The sequence below is a fragment of the Panthera leo genome, chromosome E3 (genome assembly GCF_018350215.1).
Source record: "Panthera leo isolate Ple1 chromosome E3, P.leo_Ple1_pat1.1, whole genome shotgun sequence".
Classification (NCBI taxonomy): Eukaryota; Metazoa; Chordata; class Mammalia; order Carnivora; family Felidae; genus Panthera; species Panthera leo.
In genome coordinates, this window is record NC_056694.1 from 26,154,069 (window position 1) to 26,180,717 (window position 26,649).

General features: G+C 44.3%; 1 protein-coding gene across 2 annotated transcripts in view; it reads right to left on the reverse strand.

Moving 5' to 3' along the window:
* Positions 1-820: 820 nt before the first annotated feature.
* The window catches only part of TMC5 (transmembrane channel like 5), a 49,631-nt gene continuing 23,802 nt past the window's right edge, over positions 821-26,649 (reverse strand). For both annotated transcript variants that reach the window (XM_042922304.1, XM_042922305.1), the window contains 12 exons: positions 26,105-26,260; positions 22,838-22,989; positions 20,391-20,469; positions 19,505-19,602; positions 17,718-17,813; positions 14,128-14,203; positions 13,807-13,940; positions 11,276-11,449; positions 8,958-9,036; positions 3,714-3,818; positions 2,121-2,163; positions 821-1,373 (listed from right to left, as the gene is read on the reverse strand). In XM_042922304.1, coding sequence (XP_042778238.1) covers positions 1,327-1,373; positions 2,121-2,163; positions 3,714-3,818; positions 8,958-9,036; positions 11,276-11,449; positions 13,807-13,940; positions 14,128-14,203; positions 17,718-17,813; positions 19,505-19,602; positions 20,391-20,469; positions 22,838-22,989; positions 26,105-26,260 — 1,239 coding nt within the window. In that variant the 3' untranslated portion in view covers positions 821-1,326. The remainder of the gene's footprint in view (positions 1,374-2,120; positions 2,164-3,713; positions 3,819-8,957; positions 9,037-11,275; positions 11,450-13,806; positions 13,941-14,127; positions 14,204-17,717; positions 17,814-19,504; positions 19,603-20,390; positions 20,470-22,837; positions 22,990-26,104; positions 26,261-26,649) is intronic.

Here is a 26,649-nt window from a genome sequence, read left to right on the forward strand (position 1 = left end):
TGAGCACTGATTGGATGCTTGTGTTTCAAATGTATGTTAAATGTTTGCAAAATTCAGTTCCAATTAGATTTCACAGTAGTGATTACTCAAGAGGGGATGTCTCCCCTGAGTAATTTGGTAAATTGCACCTTTCTGCTGGATGCTTCAGTTCTAAGTTCCGTCACATGCCTTGTGAATCATTTGGCAAATCTGCAAAAAAATGCCATATATTGGGGCATCTTGCTGGCCCAGTCAGAAGAGCATGCCATTCTTGATCTTGGAGTTGTGAGTTCAAGCCCCACATGGAGTGTAGAGATTACTTAAATAAAATAATTTAAAAAAAAAAAAAAAAGACTGCTAGGAATGCCTGGGTTGCTCAGTCAAGTTAAGCATCTGACTCTTGATTTCAGCTCAGGTCATGATTTTGCAGTTTGTAACATCGAGCCCCGAGTTGGGCTCTGCACTGACAATACAGAACCCACTTGGGATTCTCTCTCTCTCTCTCTCTCTCTCTCTCTCTCTCTCTGCCCTTCCTCTGCTCATGCACTCTCTTTCTCTCTCAACATAAACATTTTTTTAAAAAGAATGCTATATATACTGCGTGTGTGTGTGTGTGTATATATACACACACACACATATGTGCACACATGTACATTACACACACACACATACACACACACATATGTTCCACACATCACTGGATTCATGTTTGATTCAACAAGACTTAGATGTTGACTTATGTGTCAACCTCACAGGGGCTAAGTCCCAGTCCACACCCACCCCCACCCCAGTCCAACCGCAAAGACTTGTACTTGATACGCAATAAAGTTTGTAGACAAGGCCTCTCGTTGTATTTTACCTTTGGGTAACATGGAATGGTTTTGTTCAAAACCATGAACAAATGCAGGTTCCCCAATTCAGAAACTTCACATTTCTGTTTGAGGATCCCATTTTTATTCAGGCTGGACTATTTGAGCAACAGTTTCCAAACTTTTGTCAGGTCGGGAGCAGAGATTTCTAAGAACCAATACATATGCACATCTCTTGAAGACTAAATGCATAATTCCCAGGCTATCTCTCCCAGGTTTTTGTGAACCAGTTTAAATGTTACAATAGTCTTTATTTTAAAATCCCAAATATTTTATCTTGGGAAATCAGCAATCCAGGTATAAAAAACCAGCAGGAAATGGCCAAATTTACTTCAGCATTTACACTGTGGTCAGTTTCTGCTCCTGGCTAATGATTTAAATTCCCTCCTGGGAAGCTCCAAAAGGCCCAGGGGTCATGTAAGAAGTTGTTCCATCTTGGTATTTTCATTTGACGGGTGTGTGGCTGCCGCAATAAACATTACACCTTTGGATTCTCTTCTTGAACTGATCGCCTAAATCGCAGGTCTGGGTTGGACACAGAAAAGAGTCGTTAGCACAGATGTACGCCCTGCCTCACATCTCCAAAGTTAGACAAAATTCAAAATCACACAGCTTCTCATGCCTCCTGCCTTCTCATGCTAAGTTTCTTCAATTCTCCCCTGGAACATCCATCATTTGGATGCCATCAGTAAATGCAACCCCAAAACGATGAATGGGTTTGTTTGGTTCCTCCCCAGTATTCATTCCCCTCTGGCCTCAGCTCCAGGTTTTCTTTGGGAAGCCCCTCTTCCCCATTCTCAGACCTCATGGTCTGTTAGGTTGTACCACCTCTATTTACAGATCTCTGATCTGGCAAATGAAATCATCACATTTTCATGGCCACAGCAACCGGTTCATGGTGCACATGTCACCCAGTTGGATCCAATGAAACACAGTGAGAATTCTGGGTGTCTCATTCCTTCCCACTAGACTTGAACCTGAGAAGGTACAAGAGGCTGACAAAAGGGTCTTGCAATTGTTCAGAAGAACCTATTTGAGAAAGGAGCTAACGTGGAAAAGAATGGAACAGAAAGAAACCAGGTTCTGGTAACATATTGCATCCCAGCTTCTGGCTGCACCTAAACCAAGAATTATTCTTGGATTTTTGCTGAAGCCAGCTTGGGTGGGCTCTTTTCATTGAACGAGTAACTGATACATGAGCAGTTCTGACCCTCTACCTTGAGATACATCATTTGGTTAAATGAGGTCTTCAGTGCCAACGCCCTTACTCACCATGAGCAGCATTGTGTTCCCTGACATGCAAAGGGCTTGTTTGCTGAAAGAGAAGAAAAGCAGTGGCCTCGTCACTGGAAAAGAATACAGGCCCACCTCCTGTTGCCTCGTTGGTGGGATTTGTGAGCCCCCACCATTTTAAAATTAAGATACGGCAGATGAAGACCAAGGCTCAGCCACAGACACAGCAAAAAGGTTTGGTTTGGTCTTTTAGGGACAGTAATTCCATTAGTTTATCCGTTCATTTACAGACATTTACTGAGCATCGACAATATGCCAGGTAATATATTAGGACCTGGGGCTGTCAGGGTACAGATCAAGACTCTGCCTGCATAAGATTTGCAGTAGGGCCTGTAGATCCCATAACTACCTCATGCTGACAATATCAATGTGCACAGATAGCGAATGGCCTGGCAGTATCTTCCAACAAGGTCCTAACTTCTTAAATCAGTGGCATTTGAATTAAGATGGGTTTATGGTTGGGGTGCCTGGGTGGCTCAGTCGGTTGAGCATCTGGCTCTTGATTTCAGCTCAGGTCATAATCCTGGGGTCATGGGATCGAGGCCCACATCAGGTTCCATGCTGAGTGTGGAGCCTGCTTACGATTTTTCTCTTTCTCTTTCCCTCTGCCCCCTCCCATGCTCATGTGCTCTCTCTCTCTCCCTCTCAAATAAATATATTTTTTTAATTTTTTTAATGCTTCTTTATTTTTGAAGGAGAGAGAGACACAGAGTGTGAGTGGGGGGAAAGCAGAGACAGAGGGAGACACAGAATCTGAAGCAGGCTCCAGGCTCTGAGCTGTCAGCACAGAGCCCGACGCGGGGCTTGAACTCACGAACCGTGAGATCATGACCTGAGCCGAAGTCGGACGCTTAACCGACTGAGCCACCCAGGCGCCCCTCAAATAAATATTTTTAAAAAGATGGGTTTACTGTTTATTCATATTTTCCAGGACACCAAGGATGCCAGCAAGGGCTTTGGAATTAGAACAGGAATGAAACTGGTAAAATCTTTTTAAGAGCATGATATGGCAATTATCTATTTACATCATTATGTGCACGCCCTTTGGCAAAAATACATAAAAATAATTGAAACAAAAATATTTCACTACACAGTTTTTAGTATTTAAAAAAAACTGAAAACAACCCAAATGTCCATATATGTACAGACCGAAACAATGTCCGAAATACAGTACTAAGTGATGACGGACAGGATTATGATACTATGTGTATAGTAAAGCCCCAGTTTTCTAATAAACAAAAAATGTTAGTAGATGCATGTATGTTTGTGGATGCCCAGGGGAAAAGATCTGGAAGAATATACACTGAATCATTCACACAGTGGGGTGAGGGCATTTTCCTTCTCGGTGGGATATACTTCTGTATGATTGGATTATAGAAAAGATGCGTGCAAACTCCGTGAGGGCCTTCACCATGACAGGTTGAACGAATGAGTATTATTTGTTAAATAAAAAATAGAGAAATGTTTAAACATAAAAAGTGAAGTGCCCCATGTCATTCTAGTTTCCTGATGCGCTTTTCCCAAGGAGGCAAGTCTGTGTCACAGGGATCCAGAGGCGACCTTCACTCTCACCTCTACATCCCTCCTTTCCATGCTGAACGAGCTGGTGTTTGCTCTCTTCTCCATATCCTGCAGCTTGGCCAACTTTTCTATCAGGAACATTTTATCTTTGCCCTCCTGCCAAGAAGGAAAGCAAAAACAAGAACAAAAACACGGAGGTTGGTGTGAGCAAATGATGGAAAGAAGGTTGATTTTTTTTTTTTTTTTTTTTAGGGAGGTAGGGTTCCAGACACAGGATAGAGACTGCCACCATGTTTTCTCTTGATGAAAGAGTAGAAACATTTCACAGCAAAGCCAAATTAACCCATACCTTCCTGAACTGGCACATTCTCCACTAAAGCAATTCCAGCAGGCTCAAGTAGCAGCCTTCTCTATCCCGCAGCTAGAAGCAAATTACACGCCCAGGACTGTCTGAAGGCCCAGGACAAATGGTGTATAGCAGCCCCTTCTTGGCATATGCCCTCCGTCTCAGAACTCTGTCTGGGCACCCAGCACTGCCTGGGCTGGCCCTGTCTTCCCATTGAGAATGTCAAAGCTTATATAGCTCTGCATCGAGGGACATCAAACATATTTCACCTGGCAAAGTTATCAGTGTTAATGGAGTAGACCAGATAAACACCTCCCAAACTGGGAAGAGGAACAAAGGAAAGGGCTATGTCCTTCCCAGGAGCATGACTCACTTCCCTGTGAATCTTTTGCAGATGAGAGGGCGGTATAATCCACCAGTGTTGAAGTGGGCTAGCAAGCACCATTGATGGGCTGTCCAGTCTAGATCAATCCCATTTCTCACGCCCTTGTTTCTCCTTCAACTTTCAATCACTGATTTTAGCAATTAGCTATTATTATTATTTAGCATCCAACAATTATTGCTGTGATATTTGCTTCATAATAATTTTCTATTTCCCTCATTCTTTCTACTTTTATTCACTGGAATTCTGCAAAGAAGAGATGTCCTTGGGAAATGGCATTTTAAACAACTCCGCAAGGGGCGCCTGGGTGGCTCATGTTGGTTAAGCGTCTAACTTCACCTCAGGTCACGATCTCACAGTTTGTGGGTTTGAGCTCTGTGTCAGGCTCTGTGCTGACAGCTCAGAGCCTGGAGCCCGCTTCAGATTCTGTGTCTCCCTCTCTCTCTCTCTCTCTCTCTCTGCCCCTTTCCTGCTTGTGTTCTCTCTCTCAAAAATAAAATAAACTTTTTTTTTTTAATTTTTTTTTTCAACGTTTTTTATTTATTTTTGGGACAGAGAGAGACAGAGCATGAACGGGGGAGGGGCAGAGAGAGAGGGAGACACAGAACCGGAAGCAGACTCCAGGCTCCGAGCCATCAGCCCAGAGCCTGACGCGGGGCTCGAACTCATGGACCGCGAGATCGTAACCTGGCTGAAGTTGGACGCTTAACCGACTGCGCCACCCAGGGGCCCCTAAACTTTTTTTTTTTAAAGCAAGTCTGCTAGCAGTCTTGGATATAGCCAACCTGTTTGTAAATTGCTGGTCTGTAACAGCTGTTTCCATACTTTCGTGCCAATTAGAATTACCTGGAGAGCCTGCATAAACGCAAACTCAGGATTTATCCAACTCATCTTGACTCGGGGAGATAAACCTGCATTTTAGTTAAAAGCACAAACTTTGGGGTTAGCTGGTTCAAATCCCACCATTTACTAGCCCTATGACTTTGGGCAGCTCACTTCGCTCTGTAAACCTTAGAATCCTTAATTTTAAAATAGGGATTAAAGATGTATATGTCCCAGTGCGAGTAATAAAAATTAAATCAGAATTTTTGTTCATTATTTAGCACATGTCAGGCATCATGTAAGTGCTCAACAAATGTTATCTGTTGCCACTACTGGTTAGAGGAGATCAGGGTAATTGGAATTTGCATTTTTAATAAGCATCCAAGAGTTACTGATGCAGGTGATCACACTTTGAGAAGGACTGTTATTAGCCTGTTCCCAGCCCCTTAGCCTGGGTTCCTCTGGAGACAATGTCCCTGTCTTTGTGGCGCATCCTCTGGACAAGATTCCCAAGCATGCAGGCCTGCAGTGATGCCTCTGGTGCCTCCCTGAAATGATGCCATCTAAATTCCTCCCCAGTTTACCTGGTACTGCCCTTACAATAGAAGGCTTTAGAAACAAATCTCTCCCCTGGTAAGATCTCCGTAAGACTTGCCCAAAACAATTCAAAGTGCTACATCAGAAAAATACAGGTGATGCTTCTGGAGACGAGCAGGGGAGATCATAAGTAAACCATGCCCTTTCTTTACACCATCTAAAAGACCAACTCGAATGATCTGAAACCCAAAGGTTCAAGCAGCTAGAACCGTGAGGAATCTTGGGCACCTGGGTGGCTCAGTTGGTTAAGCGTTGGACTCTTTATTTTGGCTCAGGTCATGACCTCATGGTCATGAGATTGAGCCCCAAATCAGGCTCCGTCTGCATTGGGCATGGAACCTGCGTGGGATTCTCTCTCTCCCTCTCTCTCTCTCTCTGTCCCTCTCCTGCTCACTCACATATGCACTTGGCGCAGTCTCTTTCACTCCTTCAAAATAAATAAATAAATAAACATTTAAAAAACAAAAGAACCCTGAGGAATCCTGCTTCTTCCCCAAGTTCTTAGATGTAAGTGTTCATGTCACAATTACGCTGCTATTTAGAAGAAGAGGGGCGCCTGGGTGGCTCAGTTGGTAAAGCATCCAACTTCGGCTCAGGTCATGATCTCACAGTTCGTGAGTTCGAGCCCCGCATCGGGCTCTGTGCTGACAGCTCAGAGCCTGGAGCCTGCTTCACATTCTGTGTCTCCCTCTCTCTCTGCCCCTTCCCTGCTCATGCTGTGTCTCTCTCTATCTCAAAAATAAATAAACATTAAAAAAAATTAAAAAGAAAAATAGAAGAAGAGAGAACGAGCCCAGTATCAATGAGCATCCATATTCCCAGACTGTGGTCTCTAAATACCATCTCACCAGGACTCCTTGAATAAATGTCTGACTGGTGTTCTGGGACAGGAAATAAACAAGAAGAGCCTGGAACATCTTGTCCTTTCAGAGAGCAAGAAAACTATCGAAGACTTTCTGGGGTCATGTCAAAAGAACCCGGGAACTAATTCAAAAGGAATTTGATTAGCAACGAATCAACGAGGCTATTTAAGCATAAAAAAATTATTACAATTGAAAGAAGCAAAGTATACTTAAATCTATGAATTCATAATGATAATTTAAAAATCCTCACTGGCCACATTTTGGGGTTGCTAGGAGTAGTTGGTTGAATAGTGTCTCCTTTGTAAAAATATTTGTCCAAGTTAAAACAACCCCAGTACCTGCGAATATGGCCTTGTTGGAAATAAGGTCTTTGTAGACATAATTAAAGATTGTCGGATGAGATCATTCTGAATGAGGATGAACCCTAAATTCAATGACAAGTCCTTAGAAGAGAAGGAGAAACAGGCACACAGAGAAAAAGAACTTGTGAAGATGGAGGTAGGAATGGGAGTTATGAAGCCCTAAGCCAAGGAACAGCCAGGTTAGCCAGTGGCCACCAGAATAAGCTAGGAGAGGCATGGAACAGATTCTCAGAGCTCCAGAAGGTACCAACCTTCCTGACACCTTCACTTTGGACTTTTGGCCTCCAGAACTATGAGGTAACAATTTTCTGTTATTTTAAGCCACCAAGTTCGGGGTTATTTGCCATGGCAGGCCCTAGGAAATGAATACCCTAGGGTATCAACTCAGCATTTCAAAAACTGGTCAATGAAGGGGGAAAAATCATGCATTTCTCTTTCCTCTATAAACTATATTTCAAGGTAATCAAATAGTTGATAAGCAAAAATTATTTTTTTCATAGAAAAATTCTAGCTAATAAATGCAAAAGAAATTGTAGGATTAGAGTACTACTGTTCTGTCATTTCTAACGAAATCAGTGGGTCTTCTAGGCAATACTCCTCAAAGGCTGCAAAATCCATCAGGTGAAAGGAGAGTGGGGAGCTTTCTGTTGGATGGGGCAGGCTAACAAAGCATGGACCCACTGATCACTTTTCACATCACACAAAAAGAGACATGTAGACATTTTATGTCTCAAGGGGATACCATAAGAAGTGCATAGCATCATCTATGAAGTGTTCTGGCTAAAACACTGAAATGGATTTAGTCGGGTTTTTAAATCTCATTGCCAGGGTACAGGCAATAAAAAGAAGCATACTAAATACCACCACAAGGCTGCAAATCAGATATATCCAGAATGTGAGAACTACTACAAGACAAAGGACCTGTTTTCTTCAACGATAAATGGCAAAGAAGAAGGGAGGGGTGAACAATTATAGATTAAAGGAAACAACAGACATATGGACCAAATGCAACATGTGGCACTTTCCCAGACCCTGATTCGAACAACTCAACTGTAAAAAGACACTTCATGGGACCAATGGGGCAATTTCACCTTTGATTGCATGTGAGACGATAATAAGGAATTATCAAGTTTTCTTTTAGGTATGATGAGGGTATTATGGTTATGTTTTTTTTTAATCTCTCTCAGACACATAGAAATTTTTACAGATAAAATGATATAAAGTCTAGGATTTGCTTTAAAACAATCCAGATATTTGCAGTGAAGGGTTAGTGTAGATAAAATAAGAATATACAAAAAAAATTTTAAGCTTATTTATTTATTTTTGAGAGAGAGAGAGTGTGTGCATGAGCAGGAGGGGGACAGAGAGAGGGAGAGAGAGACAGAGAGAATCCTAAGCAGGCTCTGTGCTGTCAGTGCAAAGCCCAACTTGGGGCTCAATCTCTCAAACTGTGAGATCATGAACTGAACTGAAATCAAAAGTCAGACTCTCAACCGACTGAGCCACCCAGGCGCCCCCAAGAGTATACAAATGTTGACGGTAGTTGGTGCTGGGTGGGGGGGCAGATATAAGTTCGTTGTACTATTCTCTTTTGGAGTATAACTGCAAGTTTGCATTATAAAATGTTTACAGAAAAGTGGGAGGATGGGGCGCCCGGGTGGCTCAGTTGGTTGAGCGTCCAACTTCGGCTCAGGTCACGATCTCACGGTTTGTGAGTTCGAGCCCCGCGTCGGGCTCTGTACTGATGGCTCAGAGCCTGGAGCCTGCTTCGGATTCTGTGTCTCCCCCTCTCTCTCTCTGCCCCTTCCCCGCGCACAGCTTTGTCTCTCTCTGTCTCTGAAAACTGAATAAACCTTAAAAATATATATATATAAAAAAAAAGAAAAGTGGGAGGAGGATACCAGAGGAGCTAACGGAACTTACATTAATAATCTGTTCATGGAGCAATCTGATCATAATCTTCCTTCCCTCTGTGATCTGCCAGTAAAGATAGGTGATGATTCTGGAGAAGAAAAGAAAGAATGACAGACACTTGTGCCAATATTTTGCAGGCCCCAAATTCCAACTGGTCTCAAAGGAACTGAGATATTCTCTTGCAAGTGGATTTTGTCCCAACAGTTTTCCTGAAAAGTTGTGTCTGGATGAATTACAGGTTCAATACATCCGAGCAACCTGGCTGCGCATGGAATCACATGAAAGATGGAAAAAAGACTCATTCCATGGCCTGTCCTCAGATTAATTAACTAGCATCTCTGGGCATAGGGCCAGACAATAGTATTTTTTTTTATGTTTATGTTTTTATTTTGAGAGAGAGAGAACACTTGGAGGAGGGGCAGAGAGAGAGAATCCCAAGCAGGCTCCACATGTCCGTGCCGAGCCCAATGCCGGCCCCATCCCACAACCCTGGGATCATGACCTGAGCTGAAATCAAGAGCCAGACGTTCAACCGACTGAGCCATCCACGCACCCCTATTTTCTTTCTATTTAATATGGAGCACTCCATTGGTAGTATAACCACAACCAGACCTGTCTTCAAAAATTAAATTCCAGGGGCGCCTGGGTGGCCCAGTTGGTTAAACGTCCGACTTCGGCTCAGGTCATGATCTTGCAGTTTGTGAGTTCGAGCCCTGTGTCGGGCTCTGTGCTGACAGCTCAGAGCCTGGAGGCTGCTTTGGATTCTGTGTCTCTCCATCTCTTGGCCCTTCCCCTGCTCATGCTCTGTGTCTCTCTGTCTCTCAATAATAAATAAACCTTAACAAAAAAATTTTTTAATAAAAAAAACACAAAAATTAAATTCCAGGAACAGATGATGATCAAGAATCATTCAAGTATTGCCAAATATAAATGTAAAATAAAACTTGGCTGTAATATAACCATCTCACAGACTTCTAAATCAATCTCCCATGTATTTTAAGTTTACAAAATAAATTCCCACAAGAATACAGAATGAATATAGCATAAATTCTCATATGGAATATACTTACCTCCAGAAACTATATCAGTTAAATTGGATAATAAAGGCTTGGAATAAAAAATTTCATAAAAGGAAAAAGAGATGTGCCCAGTGGGTAATATGAAACTCGAAGTATCTTCTTAAAATAGGATGGTTTAGGGGTGCCTGGGTGGCTCAGTCAGTTAAGCATCTGACTTCAACTCAGGTCATGATCTCGAGGCTCCTGAGTTTGAGCCCCACGTCGGGCCCTGTGCTGACAGCTCAGAGCCTGGAGCCTGCTTCAGACTGTCTCCCTCTCTGCCCCTCCCTGACTCATACTCTGTTTCTCTCCCAAAAATAAACATTAAAAAAAAAAAAAGAAAAAGAAAAGTGAATGGTAATTTCAATTCCTGTTCCAGTATATCCAGCACATCTACCTTTAACTCGAGCCTGCTGAGAACCACATCTCTACCCCATACTGAAACCTGTGGATCTGATGGCTTTAAATTCTTGATGTAGCAATTCACATAGCTCATCAAAATTAGAGTCACATGTATGACTCCAGCATCTTTTCAGGTGCAGAGGAGTAAAAGACAGAAAGCCAAAGAGTACCGTGGAGTCCCCTCCACCTCAGGTATCTGGCACCCACCCCTAGCGGTGGGGCCAGAAATAATTGTTTTTATTTGAAAACAAAAGAACGCTATCACACATATGAACAATGCCCAACCCATTTGAACATAATGCCAATCTTAGAAAGCATCACACATATAATTTTCCTAAGCATTCTCAAATCCAAATTTTCATTTTGTTTTCATGCTATTTCTTAAAAGGGGACACAGCAGGTATTGCTTTCTTCATAAAACAGGCAAAAAAAAAAAAAAAAAGCTCACAAAAAACAAAAAATGAAAACACCCGGGACAAGATGATAGTAAGCAACTCTTAAAAACTCAAGGGCATGGCTCAGTCAGTTGAGCGTCTGACTTCGGCTCAGGTCATGATCTTGCGGTCTGTGAGTTCGAGCCCCGCGTCAGGCTCTGTGCTGACGGCTCAGAGCCTGGAGCCTGTTTCGGATTCTGTGTGTCTCTCTCTCTCTCTGACCCTCCCCCGTTCATGCTCTGTCTCTCTCTGTCTCAAAAATAAAAACGTTAAAAAAAATTAAAAAAAAAAAATTCAAGGGCAAAGTCAGGAGCATCCAGAACACTGAGCTACACTGTAGCCGTTTGCTCTCCTGGGAAACATTCCCCAGACTATCCACATGTCTTGTTAATGACACGTTTTCTCCACCAGTTTCCCAAAGCACTCCACTTACAACACAATGAGGGTGAGGATGAAAAAGAAGTGCACGCTTCCGATGAGGTTCTGGTAGATCCAAACAACCCACAGGTAGCCGGACCTTTTACTCAGGGTATCGATCCAGCTGTAGATGGAGTGAATGAAGAAGGGCAGACCTCGAAATGGGCCACAATCAGCTGAAGGTTTCAATCTGGTAAAACGGGAGACAGGAAAACATCTGTAGCGTGAGACTCTGGTATAGCTTGTTCTAAAACCAAACTGTCCTTTCTGGGTTCTGGACCTGGAACCAGCAATGCCTGCCTAATGTACCCATACCCTCCCTCCCAAGGAAGCTCTCTCCCTCACGGCCTCAACAGGTATGTTTTGCCCGTGTGACCCCACTGAGGCTCAGCTCCCAGACAGGGTTATATCAAATGATCTAATGGTAGCCGATCCCAAAAGTGGCAGTGAACTTTGTGGTATCCTGGCTTGAAGAAATGAACTGGGTGATCAGATTCTTTTTCTTGGGAACTTGAAGTAAGACATATGAAGAAGGGACCCTGCAATCTATGGAAGGTGAGGTTGTGGCAATGAGGGCCACATGCAGTCAGTTGTTATGAATTAGCAGAAACTAGCAGGAAACTAAGAACTGGTTAGGAAGAGAGAGAAAAGAGAGAAGCAAAGACATCATAAAACAGAGTAGCCTGCCCTGAAGCCGCTTGAGTTCCTGATGGTTCTAGTTCCATCTGTATCCTAAAAATCAACTCCTGGGGCACCTGCGTGGTTCAGTCGGTTAAGTGTCCAACTTTGGCTCATGTCATGATCTCGCGGTTCGTGAGTTCAAACCCCACATCAGGCTTTGCACTGACAGTCTGCCTGGGATTCTCTCTCTCTCTCTCTCTCTCTCTCTGACCTTCCCCCCACTTGCTCTCTCTCAAAATAAATAAACTTAAAAAAATCAACTCTTTTGTTTGTTTGCTTCATCCATTCATTCTATAAAAGCTTATTTCACCTGTTCCAAGTGCTGTGCTAGATACTAAGCCCTTGGGGATTCCATAGCAACAAGACAGACATGGTCTCTGTCCTCCCAGGTTTACATTTTAGTAAGAAAAATGGACAACTAATGAGCTAATGATTAAACAAAGATTCAAGCGAAGGCATTTCTGACTGTGAACGGTGGAGTGAAGAAAAGAAAGTGCCCCTAGAGGGAGAAGAGGTGGGAAAGACAGTAGGCAAGCATGGTCATGAAGGTTAGATCTTGAGGATGACTTCTGAGCTGAGACCCAGAGTGGGGGACAGAAGGCCACCAGGCAGAGGAAGTGGGGAGAACACACACACACAGGACTCCACCTTGTGTTGGGAGAGGCTCACAGGGTCCCAGGAATGGAGCAAGAGTCATGAGGATGAAGGAAGGGTGGAGCCAACGTGGGGTGAGGTTGGAGAGCGAGGAGGGAACCAGCTCAGACAGGGCATTTCGGTTCATTTAGTGCAAGTTTAGTCCCCATTCTGGGAAACTGCAGGCCTCTAGGAAGTGAGGAAGCCCTGCCATCACCTGGTGGGTGATGACCAAACTAAGACACATTCGCTCCTTTGGCTGTTATGTCTGCTGGTTACCAAGGGGACTTGGGTTCAATACTGTATTAAGCACATCTTCTTACCGTGATGTTTTGACATCTGGGGCCTTACAGACCCTGGAGAGATAGCCCCTCCCAGGAGCTCCCCTACATGGTATGTCTTTTCCATGCAAAACAACCAACCCAGAGCCCACACCCCACCCTCCACCTCCTCCATCAGGCTCTCACACTTAGAGTCACTCTCCCCCTGCCCTGATCCCCACAGGGCCAGGTAACCAGATAAATCCAGACAGCCCCCAAAGCCACTGAAATTGTTCAAATGAGACAATCCTAAACCTGCCTATCCTCCCTCGCCCTTTCCTTCCCTGGGAAACCACAATAAAGGTTCTTTTTTTTTTTTAATTATTTTTTTAGTGTTTATTTATTATTGAGAGACAGAGCATGAGCATGGGAGGGGCAGAGAGAGGAGGAGTCACAGAATCCGAAGAAGGCTCCAGGCTCTGAGCTGTCAGCACAGAGCCCCACGCGGGGCTCAAACTCACAAACTGAGAGATCATGACCTGAGCTGAAGTCAGACGCTTAACCGAAGGAGCCATCCAGGTGCCCCAACCACAATAAAGGTTCTTGCCCACACTTTCTCCTCACTCCCGCTGTGTCCTGACCAACCCTGGGATTCCCTCATGTGGCCCCCTGTGGTGTGGCATCCCCACCCCCACTACCACTTCTACTGGGATCTGAGTAAAATAAATCATCTTTCCAATGACATTCATCTCCTGATCTGCTGGCCTCACCAAACCTTAATAATAATAAAACCTACAATTTACTTATTTATTTTAAAGTAGGCTACACACCCAATGTGGGTCTTGAACTCATGACCCTGAGATCAAGAGTCTGATGTTCTACCGACTGAGCCACCCAGATGTCCCAAAACCTACATTTTAAAACACTCACTCACCCCATCTCTAAGACCTCTCCACAAGCCACGGTTTCCTACCTCCAGATGGTGATGGCCAGGGTGCACAGGACCCCGGTGAAGGATGGGAAAAAGAGCAAGAAGATGAAGAAAGTCATCATCTGTGAGGCTCGCCAGGCTTTGCTCGGAGGCTGGAAATTCATCATCAGGCTGATCTGAAGAGAGAGAAGCAGACACCTCCCATCTGTGGCCAGAGGGACAGGCCAGAGGGACCCCAGCCAGGCAATGGCTTCCTGATAACCCTTCCCAGCACCCCTCCCCACTGCCCCCCAACTCAGTTCCAACCACGGGGCCACATGGGACTGGGAGAAGCTAATTGGTTCCACCTTCAGGCTGACTCACGTTTTTGACATAAAACATGATGAAAAGAGTAATCATTTGGATAAAGGGCAGCAGAGGGCAGAAGAAGGTTCCAATCCTATGAGGGAAAAAGGATGAGTGTCAAAAGTCAGGGGAAACATGAAGACGGAGAATGTGGTGGGGGGAGGGCAGGTACGGGGGGTGTGGAGGGAAGGGAAAGAGCGTGTTACTGGCTGAACTGTGCTTCTCCAAAACGCGTATGTTGGAGTCCTAGTGCCCCTAGTACCGCAGAATGTGACTATTTGGAGAAGGGGCCTTTAAAGAGGTAATTAAAGTAAAAGGAGGTCCCTAGGGTGGGCCCTAATGCAATATAACTGGTGTCCTTAAAAGAAGAGATTAGGACCCAGATACACACAGAGGGACCATGTGAAGACTGTGGAAGCAGGTGCCATCCCACAGGCCGAGGACAGAGGTCTCAGAAGAAACCAACTACGAACACCTTGATCTCGGACCTCTAGCCGCCAGAACTGTGAGAAAATAAATTTCTGTCGTTTCAGCCACCCAGTCTGTGGTATTTGTTACGGTCGCTCTAGCAGACTAATACAGAGGGAGTGTGCTCTATGGCTGTAGACCAGGAGCATTCCCACCACACCCAGTATACCCGGCTGCTCCCTTCCCAGCTTTGGAAAAGAGAGTTTGCAGAAAGCACCACCCACACACCACCAAATGGCCTTCAGCAAGCCCTAACCTAGGTGTCCCAAATGCGGGACATGTCCCCCTGCTTCCTCCATGGCATTCAAGAAGGTCTGAGGTCCCGCAGGGACAGGCATTAAACTGCACTGAGTTACAGATGGGAAGGGCATTCTCTCTCAATTCTCCCCACTGCTTCTGAGTGCCGAGAGAAGAAAATCTCACTTTTGTGGTCCTAACACTTGCCAACCTCCCTTTGTTCCCAAAAGAAAGGTGGGAGGGGGGAGGTAAAGCTTTAAACTGAGAGCCTTGGCAGACGGGAGCATCCAGCTAGAATTTAATGACTGTTGGTGATTGGCTTGGTTTTATTTTATTTTATTTTTCTTATTTTTTTAAAGTTTATTTATTTATTTTGAGAGAGACAGAGACAGCTTGAGTGGGGAAGGGACAGAGAGAGAGAGAGAATCCCCAGCAGGCTCCATGATATGCTGCCAGAGCAAAGCCCCATGTGGGACTGGACCCTTGGAACCATGAGATCACGACCTAAGCTGAAACCAAGAGTCAGAGGCTCCACCAACTGAGCCACCCAGGCGCCCCGTATTTTATTTTTCTAAAGTGACTGACATTTTTCTTTTTTTTTTAACAATTTTTTTTTTATGTTTTTTATTTATTTTTGAGACAGAGAGAGAGCATGAACAGGGGAAGGGCAGAGAGAGAGGGAGACACAGAATCCAAAGCGGCTCCAGGCTCTGAGCTGTCAGCACAGAGCCTGATGCAGGGCTCGAACTCATGAGCAGAGCTCGGACTCATGAACTGCAAGACCATGACCTGAGCCGAAGTCAGACGCTTAACCAACTGAGCCACCCAGGCGCCCCAACATTTTTCTTTAAGTAATCTCTACACCCAAGATGGGCCTCAAACTCACGACCCCAAGATCAAGAAAGATCAAGAGTCAGATGCTCTACCAACTGAGCCACCCAGGTGCCCTGGGTTTTGTTTTATTTTTTGAGTTACTTGCAGTTTCTCTCAAATAACTCTGATTTTCCATTCTGGTGGTAAAATAAAGACTCCTTTAAAAATGTATTTAGGGGCACCTGGGTGGCTCGGTCAGTTAAGCATCTAACTCTAAATTTCAGCTCAGGTTATGATCGCACGGTTTATGGGTTCGGGCCCCACACCAGGCTCTGTGCCGACAGCGTGGAGCTTGCGTGGGATTCTTCCTCTCTCTCCGCTCCTCCCCTGTGTGCTCTCTACCTCTCTCCCTCAAAAATAAATAAATAACCATTAAAAAAATAAAAATAAAAAATAAAACATTTTTAAAAAGGCAAACTATATAAAAGATAATACTAAGTAAAAATCAGTACCGGTGATATGTAGATAAGCCAAAAAATAGGCAGGCTGTTGTGCAAAAGGCTGAAGGTTGGGACACACTTACCTCACCTCATCTCTACCATTGTCCCTAACATACATTGCCTTTCTGTCACCCTGTTATCTTCTTTTATTTTTAAAAAAATTTTTTTAACGTTTTATTTATTTTTGAGACAGGGAGAGACAGAGCATGAACAGGGAAGGGTCAGAGAGAGGGAGACACAGAATCTGAAACAGGCTCTGAGCTGTCAGCACAGAGCCGACGCAGGGCTCGAACTCACAGACCGTGAGATCATGACCTGAGCAGAAGTCGGCCGCCCAACCGACTGAGCCACCCAGGCGCCCCTGTTATCTTCTTTTAAAGCTCATCATCAAAGGCAACATTCTCCTAAAACCCACAGAGGTTAAATCTATAATTTCCATGGAGAAAAGAAAAGATACATGTGTTTTGAATTGTGCTTATTTGCAATTTATTAACACAAACCATAAAGACCCATTATTACAATGGCCATCTCTGATTGCAACTTCTTCCCCCTTGCTGCTAACATTTCCCTTTGGAACCTTCATTAATGGTCAATAGTATGAGGGCTTGGTTTCTAGGGCTCAAAAACCTGGCCAAAGTAAGCACTCAATAAATGGAGCCGTATTGTTATTACCACATCAGCTGATTTATGCACATCATTTATTAAAAAACAAAAAACTTAAGAGTGCTCATAAGTACAATATAATCCAGCAATTCTACTTCTGGGTATATATCCAAAAGAACTGAGGGGCGCCTGGGTGGCTCAGTCAGTTAAACATCTGACTTTGGCTTAGGTCATGATCTTGTGGTTTACGAGTTCGAGCCCCACGTTGGGATCTGTGCTGACAGCTCACAGCCTGGAGCCTGCTTTGGATTCTGTGTCTCCCTCTCTCTCTGCCCCTTCCCCACTGGCACTCTGTCTCTGTCTCTAAAAAATAAGCGTAAAAAAAAAAGAATTGAAAGCAGGGTCTCAGAGAGATATTTGCACACCCATAATCATAGCTGCATTATTCACAATAACCAAGAGGTAGAAGCAACCCAAATGTCCACCCATGGGTGAATGGATAAACATGTGGTATATCCATACAGCAGAATATTATTCAGCCTTACAAAGGAAGGAAGTGCTGATACATGCTACAATATGCATGAACCTGAAGAACATTATGCTAAATGAAATAAGCCAATCACAAAAAGATAAATTGTGTGTGATTCCACTTACATAAAGTATCTAGAGTAGTCAAACTCCGAAAGACAGAAAATGGAATGCTGGTTGCTAGCGGGGTAGGGGAAGGAGGAAATGGGGAGTTCTTGTTTAATGGGTATGGCGTTTCAGTTTTGCAAGATGAAAAGAGTTCTGGAGACCTGTGGCACAGCTATGTGAATGTATTCAACACTACTGAACCATACATTTAAAAATAGTTAAGATGATAAATATTATATTATGTATATTCCTACCACAATTTTTAAAAGGTGCTCATAAGGGTGACAAACAGCCACAATATCCCCACTTAGAAAATATTTCTGAGTCAGTCTGAAGATTCTCAAAACTTACCACACCAGAGTTTGTGCATAGATCAGTTCTAGGACGTTCCTGGCGATGTCAAACTCCTGTAAACCAAGGCTCGTTGGAAACTGCATTCCAATGAGTCTGTGAAAACATCGCTGAGTTTAGTGCCCCAACCATCAACCCTCTCCTTCAGAAGATTCCCCACAATCAACAAAGTAGAGCATCACCAGTTTGGAATAAAGTCATAAGTTCTTTTGCAAATTTTTGAAAAGTTCCAAGTGTAAGTGTATTTTTGAAGAAAGAATTGAAGGAATGGAGGGAAAATGGAACTATCACAATGCATTCGAGCAGAGGTACTGCTGAAGTGGTTTACAAAATTCTAGGGCCGCCTGGGTGGCTCAGTTGGTTGAACGTTTGACTCTTGATTTCGGCTCACATCATGATCTCACAGTTCGTGAGTAAGAGCCTGGTGTCGATGTCTGTGCTGACAGTGCAGAGCCTGCTTGGGATTCTCATTCTCATTCTCTCATTCTCTCATTCTCTCATTCTCTCTCTCTCTCTCTCTCTCTCTCTCTCCCTGCCCCTTCCCTGGTTGCGTGCGGACTCTCTCTCCCAAAATAAATAAATATTTTTTTAAAAATTCTAGAGACCATTATTTAAGTTATCCCATATATTATTTAAATAGATAGTTAACTATAAGTTAACAATAGATATTATATAAATGAGATAATTATTAAAATTATCCTACCTATTATCACTCTTTGCTTGTTAAACCTGTTTTTTCAGGACCAGGTAACTCAGCATTTCCTAACCCCCCTAAATGGAAAAGTTTTCCATGTTTGGTTACTGCTATCAGATTAATAGGGTTTCCCCATTTTCTAAATCCACAAGAGGAAACCAAGATCTCCATTTATCCTGAGGAAACTTGAGACAGAGAGGATGCTAATAATAAAAAGAAAAAAATGCCGTCAAAGATACAAAAACAAAACAAAAAACCTCCTAACCTCTACATCTAGACCTTGGACAGAGGCTGTAATAAAAGTGAGTTTGGGCAGACTGAGTGTAGAAATAGGGCACGCAACCTACCCCCTGAGGAAAGAATCATTATTGTGTTATGCTATCTTATCACTGGGGCAGCTTACAGAAATATGTACATGTCTATAAGGAATGAGATGCTCATCATATTATTAACACATAAATGAACAGATCAATAGAAGAGGACTATACATGGGCCAATGACAACACTGCCTCAGTTCTGTACACCTGGTGTCTAAAATCACAATTAGCACATGAATCAAAGTCAATTAAATGGATCATGAGATAAATCTATAGGTGTTGTCATAGAAAGATGCCACAGCATAATGTTAAAAAGAATAAGGGCAAAGTCCACAATGATTTTCAGCATGACCCAATTTTTATCTTTTAAACTATATAATACAGTCACACACACAAAGCAATATGTGCACAGAAAAATCTGAAAGAATATACACTACAATTAAAATGATCTGTGGTGGAAAGTTCTCAAAGACTTTCACTTTCTATGTTTGCATCCAGTAATGTCTTTATCTCAAGAGAAGTTTGTAAAGGGTTAGCTGAATGAACTTGCACAACAGGACTGTCAGATCAAAGTGAAATTTTGGTTAATTTCAGAAGCAAGCAACGTCCCAAAGAACAACAGGCAGACTTGTCACAGTGCATACTTGAAATAAATAAGGGATGCTTATGTGCTAACTATAGTAAGCGTAAGGGATACCCATACTTCTGGCTCAGCCAAGACTCTGGCTCTGGTTCCAACATCAGGTACTAATGACTCAAGGCTGATAAATATTTACCTCCTCAGGAATTCCCCCAGTAAGGAATCAGCTAAAGAGAATACAAAATCCATCAGAAGGAGCCGGTAGATTTCCTGGCCAATGAGAGTTTCCCAACACTGTAAGGTAAACAAGAGTCAGGATGTGGGAAGGGGCTGTTGGTTCTGCCCAGTGCCCTTCTGGCACCCTACACTCATTAGGACATGGTTGCTGGCCAATGTGACTGGGTCCTTGTACATCCAGAAAACCAGACCCACTCTGGGCAGTGACACACCATTAATTTGTTGAGTTTGGTTTCAAGGGTGTTTATTCCCTTTCTGTGTTGCTTTTCCCCCATTAAGGCTTGCCCTCCACGTGCACCCCAAACTTTCCCTTCTCACTATCTCTCCTCTTAAAACTTTTCATCCCTGTCCTATGCCCTCTGGATGCCATTTCTCAGCCAGGGCTAGCAGAAGGCATCAATGGCAACAATACCTTTACTCTTTGTTTATTAACCTTATGAAAATCCGTTAATACTTATTTGACTAAGAAAGTAGCCTAGAGGTTTAGCAGGCTGGCACAAATTGGAAGGCTGACTTAGTTCATGAAACTGGTGATCAATTACCTCTGCAGGAAGTCAGTGCTATGAACTGATGGACCGGGAGCTTTTAGATTTGGTTGAACGAGGAGAGGGATGTTTTGAGTGCACAGCCCAAGGATGGATGGATGGATGGATGGATGGATGGATGGATGGATGGATGGATGGGTGGATGGATGGGTGGATGGATGGGTGGATGGATGGAAGGAAGAATATTATATCAACTCTAAGATCATGAGTAGAAATTCTGAGAAACCAGAGAAATTCACTTCCTCCCTGTATTCAAAGGTTAAGAAAAAAACTCAAGGCAGAACAGCACAGAAATCTCACCTCTTCACCAGCCTGGGCCACAATGTTGAGCCAATAGTAACAAAGAATTCCAATGATTGATATTTTCAGAAAGATGTTTCTAAATAACAGAAGAGAAAACAACTATTGTTACCTTCCATGACAGTCATTAGTACTGTTTGCTAATAATTCCTTTTGGTCACATGGTAGGACTGAAATTCCCGCTCCCGTGTGGTTTGACTGGGGCCAATATGGCTAGTTCTGGCAAGTAATTTGTGAGCAGAAGTGATGTGTGTCACTTTGCATCATTCTAGGCTGGAGCACTGAAATGCCAGCGAGGCTCTCCGGAATTCACTGTCTTCCGTCTGGAATGGCCATCAGCAATATTTGAGATGGTTGCTGCTGTCAGCCTGGATCCCTGCACGAATGACATGACCAAAACCACCTGCCATCCACAATGGACACATAATATGAACAAGAACTAAATCTTTGTGTTCGAAGCCACTGAGATTAGGGAGATAGGGGATGTTTGTTACTGCAGCAAAACCTAACTTATTTCAACTGATATACCCTCTTTCAGTGCATTCCAAACTATCTGATTTCGCTTCTCATTGTAATAATAATAAATGTACTTACTTTTAATTGGGTGCTGAGCATGGGCAGTACATTGTGCTAAGAACCTCACTAAATCACCTTAATCTTCACAGCTTAATGTTTACAATTTTGCTGCCATTCTTACTTTCTACAACTCTGTCATCAGGTAGATAGAATTTTTATGTCTATCTTACTGATGAGGACACTGAAGTTCAGCGATGACACAATGTGTCCAAGGGCACACAGCTTGTGAGGGCCATGACAAAGACTGAAACTGAGGACCATCTCTTAAACCTAGTCACTTTGCCAAAGTCAATAGCTGCTGGTTTTAATAGGGCTTCAGCCCTGGTGTGCCAAGAACTGTGTGCCACTAGACCAGGGGTTCTCAAAGTGTGTCCTCTGAACCAGCAGCATCAGCCTCGTCCGCAAACCTGCTAGAAAGGCAAATTTTCAGGCCCCACCCTAGACCCACTGAATCAGAAACCCTGGAGACAGGACCAAGAAATCCTTTCAGGTAATTCTGATGTATGCTGAAGGTTGAGAACCTTTGTGTTAGACTCTGATGTTCCATGAAGGAAGGGCACTAGATCTTTCACAGTGCCAGATCCCCAATCTCTTGCCTAGTGCCTAGCCTGTGATACACCCTCACTGTCTACTGGATTAACACATCAGGAGACCTTTATTGCAGTGTAGCTTCAAGTTAAACTTGAAAACACACTCTTCTACGCTGAGAAAAATCTCATCTCAGATCAAAAAGAACCGTGTATTTCTGAGAGTTCCCATTTTCTCTTCATGCAAAGATTTTGAATATTTTGTTGAAGCTGTACAAAGGGCTGATGTATATTAAAAGACAACTAAACTCTTAAATGATCAGAAAAACACAAAGAGCAAATTTATTGGTTCAAAATGGCCCACTGAGCATACATGTCTAACCACCTCTTCATCCAAATTCTCCAGATGAAGTTGGAGAGCTGGCCAGGAGCCAGATCTCCCAGGCCATAGAAGGCAAGGGCTCTGGAACTGATCAGTAAAGAAACTCAGTCTACATTGTACTGACCTGTTGTCATAAACACCATAAACAGGAACTGATCAGGGAACCAGCCAGGAAGGAGCAAGGACAAAATTTGGGTTGTTTTATGCTTTGTTTATCGAAACCTTGGGGTCACCTCTAGCACAAAAAGGCACCCCCTCCCAGCCAACTAATTGCCAGAAGCACCTCCTCTACCTCCATTTGGGTGCCTGAATTACAAAAATGCATCTCTTGGGGCTCCTGGGTGGCTTAGTCGGTTAAGCGTCCAAGTTCGACTCAGGTCATGATCTAGTGGTTCACAAGTTCAAGCCCCGTGTTGGGCTCTGTGCTGACAGCTCAGAGCCTGGAGGCTACTTCAGATTCAGTGTGTCCCTCTCCCTCTGCCCCTCCCTACTTGTGCTCTCTCTCTCTCTACCTCAAAAATAAGTAAACATTAAAAAAAAATTTTTTTAATGCACCTCTTTCTCCCAGCTGAGGCAGTGGCTACCAAGGCTCACAGCTTGACTAATGCAAACGCTAGATGAATTTCAGTCCCTACACAACTCATCAGCCAGGCACCCTTCTGCAGTATACAACATGAACATCTGTACATCTCATAACTGAGAAAAACTATGAAAATCCTCAGGCCGATAGCAATTTGGAAAGGTAAGCTATTACTCTGAGCAAAAGACTGATGTACTTAATTGTATACCTGAGAGCGTTTTGGATTTTATGGCTATTAACCCACCCCATACAAACATACTTTATTCTTGAAATCCTTTCTGGAAAACAGAACTCTGGTACTTGAGCATAACCCTCTGTAGCTCCCACCTCACTTCCCTCCCTGGAAATACAGGCTGGTGGTGGGCGTGGCAGACACACCTACCGGATGAGGAGGATGTAGACTTCGCGCCTCGGCGTCTCATACCTCTCCACCAGCCTGAACAGGGAGTAGAGGCGTGGCGTTGCCAGGTTGATGCAGGACACGAGGAAAGGCAGTAACAGCACTGCTCCAGGGTTCTGGTGGTTCTTCAGGAACTACAGGGGATGCAGGGAGAGAATCGAGATGCCAAGCATGCACGGAACTCCTCTCTGCCTCACGCAGAAGACCCCACACAATGGGGAAACCCCAGTGGTAGTCCCTCTGGGGTTAGCTCGTACACTACGGGTTATTGAGCACTTACCCTGCGCCCAGCATTACCCACGTGATCACGTGATCACGTTTAATTCTCACTACAGCCCAGCAGGTGGGTATTAATTGACTGGCAAATGGAGGCTCAGAGAGGTAAAAATGCTTGCCTGGGGTCACCGAGGCAGATTTGAACTGGGTCCATCTGACTCAGGGGCCTGAACTCAAAACAGCCATTCTGTGACTTTACTGTCCTTAGCAAGAGGTCTGCAGCAATGAGAATGTGTTTCCTGGCTGTTGGAGCAAAAGCTTGAATCCGCGGAAGCTATAGTACAAGGGTATTGAGCGCTGCAGACTTTCTCCGCCTGTCTCCTGCGTGGCCCTATTCATTTTCACCAGGCTTTTCTTGAGTGCTGAACCAGGGGAAAGGGAGCCTCTGTTAGCCCATGGCACACCTTCCTATGAGGTCCAAAGAGGCACCCCCTTCCTTCATGTGGATGCAACACCCTGGCACTTGGTTTGGAGTGGGGTGAAGGCTGCCCTCAGCCAGGAATCCTTGGAGTCAGGGATTCCAGTGGATTTATCTTCTGTCTCACACTACCTCCTTCCCACCCCTAGGCCTGACCCTGCCTCCCTTTATCTCTGGGTGGTTTCAAAAGCCCCACTTGCACTTTTGGAAGTATTTTTGTAGCCAAGGTAACCTGGGTTCAAATGTTGTCCCCTCTCCCATGCTTATGAGCTATAAGGTCTGAAGCCAGATGCATAGCTTCCCTGGACCTCTTTTCCTGTCTGTGTGATGGGGAGATTATCATGTGACCCACAGAGTCATTGCAAGAATTAAATGAGGGGCGCCTGGGTAGCTCAGTCGATTAAGCTTCTGACTCGATTTTGGCTCAGGTCATCATCTCATGGTTCATAAGAATGAGATCAAGCTCAGAGTCGGGCTCTGCACTGACAGCGTGAAGCCTGCCTGGGATTCTCTCTCCCCCTCTCTTTTTTCCTCTCCCCTATTCATGCACACATAAGTGCATGTTCTTTCTCTCTCTTTCTGTTTCTCTCTCAGTTGATGCCCTAATTAAAAACAATAAAAGAATTGGGGCGCCTGGGTGGCTCAGTCAGTTGAGCGGCAGACTTCAGCTCAGGTCATGATCTCCTGTTTCCGAGTTCGAGCCCCACGTCGGGCTTGCTGCTGTCAGCCTGTTAGCGCAGAGCCCACTTCAGATCCTCTGTCCCCCTCTCTCTGCCCCTCCCCCGCTTGTGCTCTCTCAAAAATAAATGAACATTAAAGTAAATAAATAAAAATAAAAGAATTGAATGAAACCAAATAAGGCCAGGTCTGGCCCCTCAACAACATAGGTGAGACATCATTCACAGAAGATTGTAGCTGCCCATGAATGTGACCCCTAGAGTTGTACAAAGGGTTGCTCCTGCCTGGCATTGAGCAGATGTTCAAACAATAGGCTCCACTTCTGCCTCTTCACCTCCTTAGCTGCCCTCCTTCACTTCAGGTGGGTGTGGAGAAAACCTTCCAGGTGAGGAAGAAACTCAGAAGGATTCTTTATGCCTACAGCTGCCTGGTCACAGTTTCTACCCTGGGTAGGCATTGCCAGGCCCTTAAGCACTGAGACTTAATTTCCCCTATTTGAGGGCACATCTCAACATGGTTAATGGCAAACTCTTAGTGTTATAATCCCACACCCATTTTCTTGCTGGCTTCTCCTTCACTTGTTCATCCATTTGGTTGTGCACCTACTATGTGTCAAATATTGGGCCTAGAGCCCAGCTACTATCTTTTGAAGATACGTAAAGATACCTGCATAAACAGGCATTTTCAATACCACACATGACAAGAGCACAGGGAAAGCTTGCAGAGTCAGGAGCGCCCAACACAGTCTAGTGAGGGTGGTGGGGGTGAGAGAAAATTTGCTGAGGAAACAGCACCATGCTGAGGTCTGGAGGAGGAGGAGGAGGAGGAGGAGGAGGAGGAGGAGGAGGAGGAGGAGGATGAGGAGGAGGAGGAGGAGGCGGAGGAGGGGGAGGGGGAGGAGGAGGAGGAATTTGCCCAATGAGGGAATTAGGGCAGGTTGGGTAGAGAATGAACTGCATGTTTTCCTACCGAGAGAAAAGGAAAAACATGGTGTGCTCAGGGAACTGTGGACACACCATTTAGTGTTGCTAGTGTAGGATATGGGTAGTTGTGGGGTGTTGAAGCTAGAGATGTGGGCAGGGGTCAGATCATACAAGACCTGTCGATCATGCCATGGAGGATAAATTTATATCGAGGGTAAAAATAGGAAGTCATTAAAGAAAGTGAAATAATCCGACCAACCTGTACCACAATTCTAGAGGTCGGCAAACTGGCTACAATTAGTTCTATTTCCAGGGGAAAAGCTTAAACCTACAGAAAAACAGTACTTTGCCCAGACCATCCAGCAAATTAGTCTCAGAGTTTATATCATTTGCAAAAAAAAAAAAAAAAAAAAAGGTAATATTCCTTTATTAGTCACAATACTGGGCACAGAGTAGACTCTTCACAAAACTTTTTTCTAGTCCTGACCTCACACCTACAAAGCCAGGTACGATCATTCCTGGTTTGCAAGTGAGGAATCCAGAGCTCAGAAAGGTTAAATGGCTCACCAGAGTCCATCGGATCACAACACTTGGGAGTGTCTACTCAGTGCCAGGGGCAGTGGGAGGTGTTAGGAATATAATAATAAAGGAAGAAACCAAAACTTAATCCCACGTCTGCTGCCCAAAGTTCCCATCTCTCCACGGACCCAGAGCTTCTTACTCTGAAGCGTGCATACACATCACCAGGGGGCATTGTCAGGATACAGATTCTGAGGCTGTGAGCCCAGGCAGGGACACAAGATTCTGCATTTTTTCACAAGCTTCCGGCTGATGCCAGTGCCGCCCACCACAGAGTCTGAGTTCAGTAGCAGCTCCATACCGCCTCCCTCCAGTATCTCATCCCTTCACCTGGTTTTGTGCTCTGGCCCCCAGTGTCCCTGCCCCTCTGGTTACCTCTGAGTTGTTCTCAGCCAGGTAATAAACAGCTACGCAGCAGGCAATGGCCACTCCAGTAGAGACGACCCAGGCTGCCAGGTGGGCCGACACGTGGATCAGCTGCTGATTGAGCGTTAACTTGACGTTCTCCTGACGGATTTCTGACAGGTTTTCCTATACACACAAGGAAGTCAGGTCAGCCCACAGTACCCTATCACCTGTTAGCAAAGACTCAGCAGGTGAATCTCAGCCACTCTGAGACACAACCCACCCCAGATCCACAGGAGAGAGAAAGGGGGAAGTTCATGATGGACGTGGACTATGAGAGACCCATGGGGAAATCTCAAATGGACCAAGAACCTCTATCACTGTGCCAAACACCTTTTCCATCTTAGAGAAACAGGCCCAACAGAGTGGGACTGTGCTCTTGAGGAAAGCACTTTGAGGTGTCAAGAAAATCTTTTTTGAAGAACAAGGCTGGGTATCTACACCAATGAATTTAACATCTTCAAACCTCTTGTCAAAGCCTCTTTGCTTACAAATTATTCTCCCTCTTTTTTTTT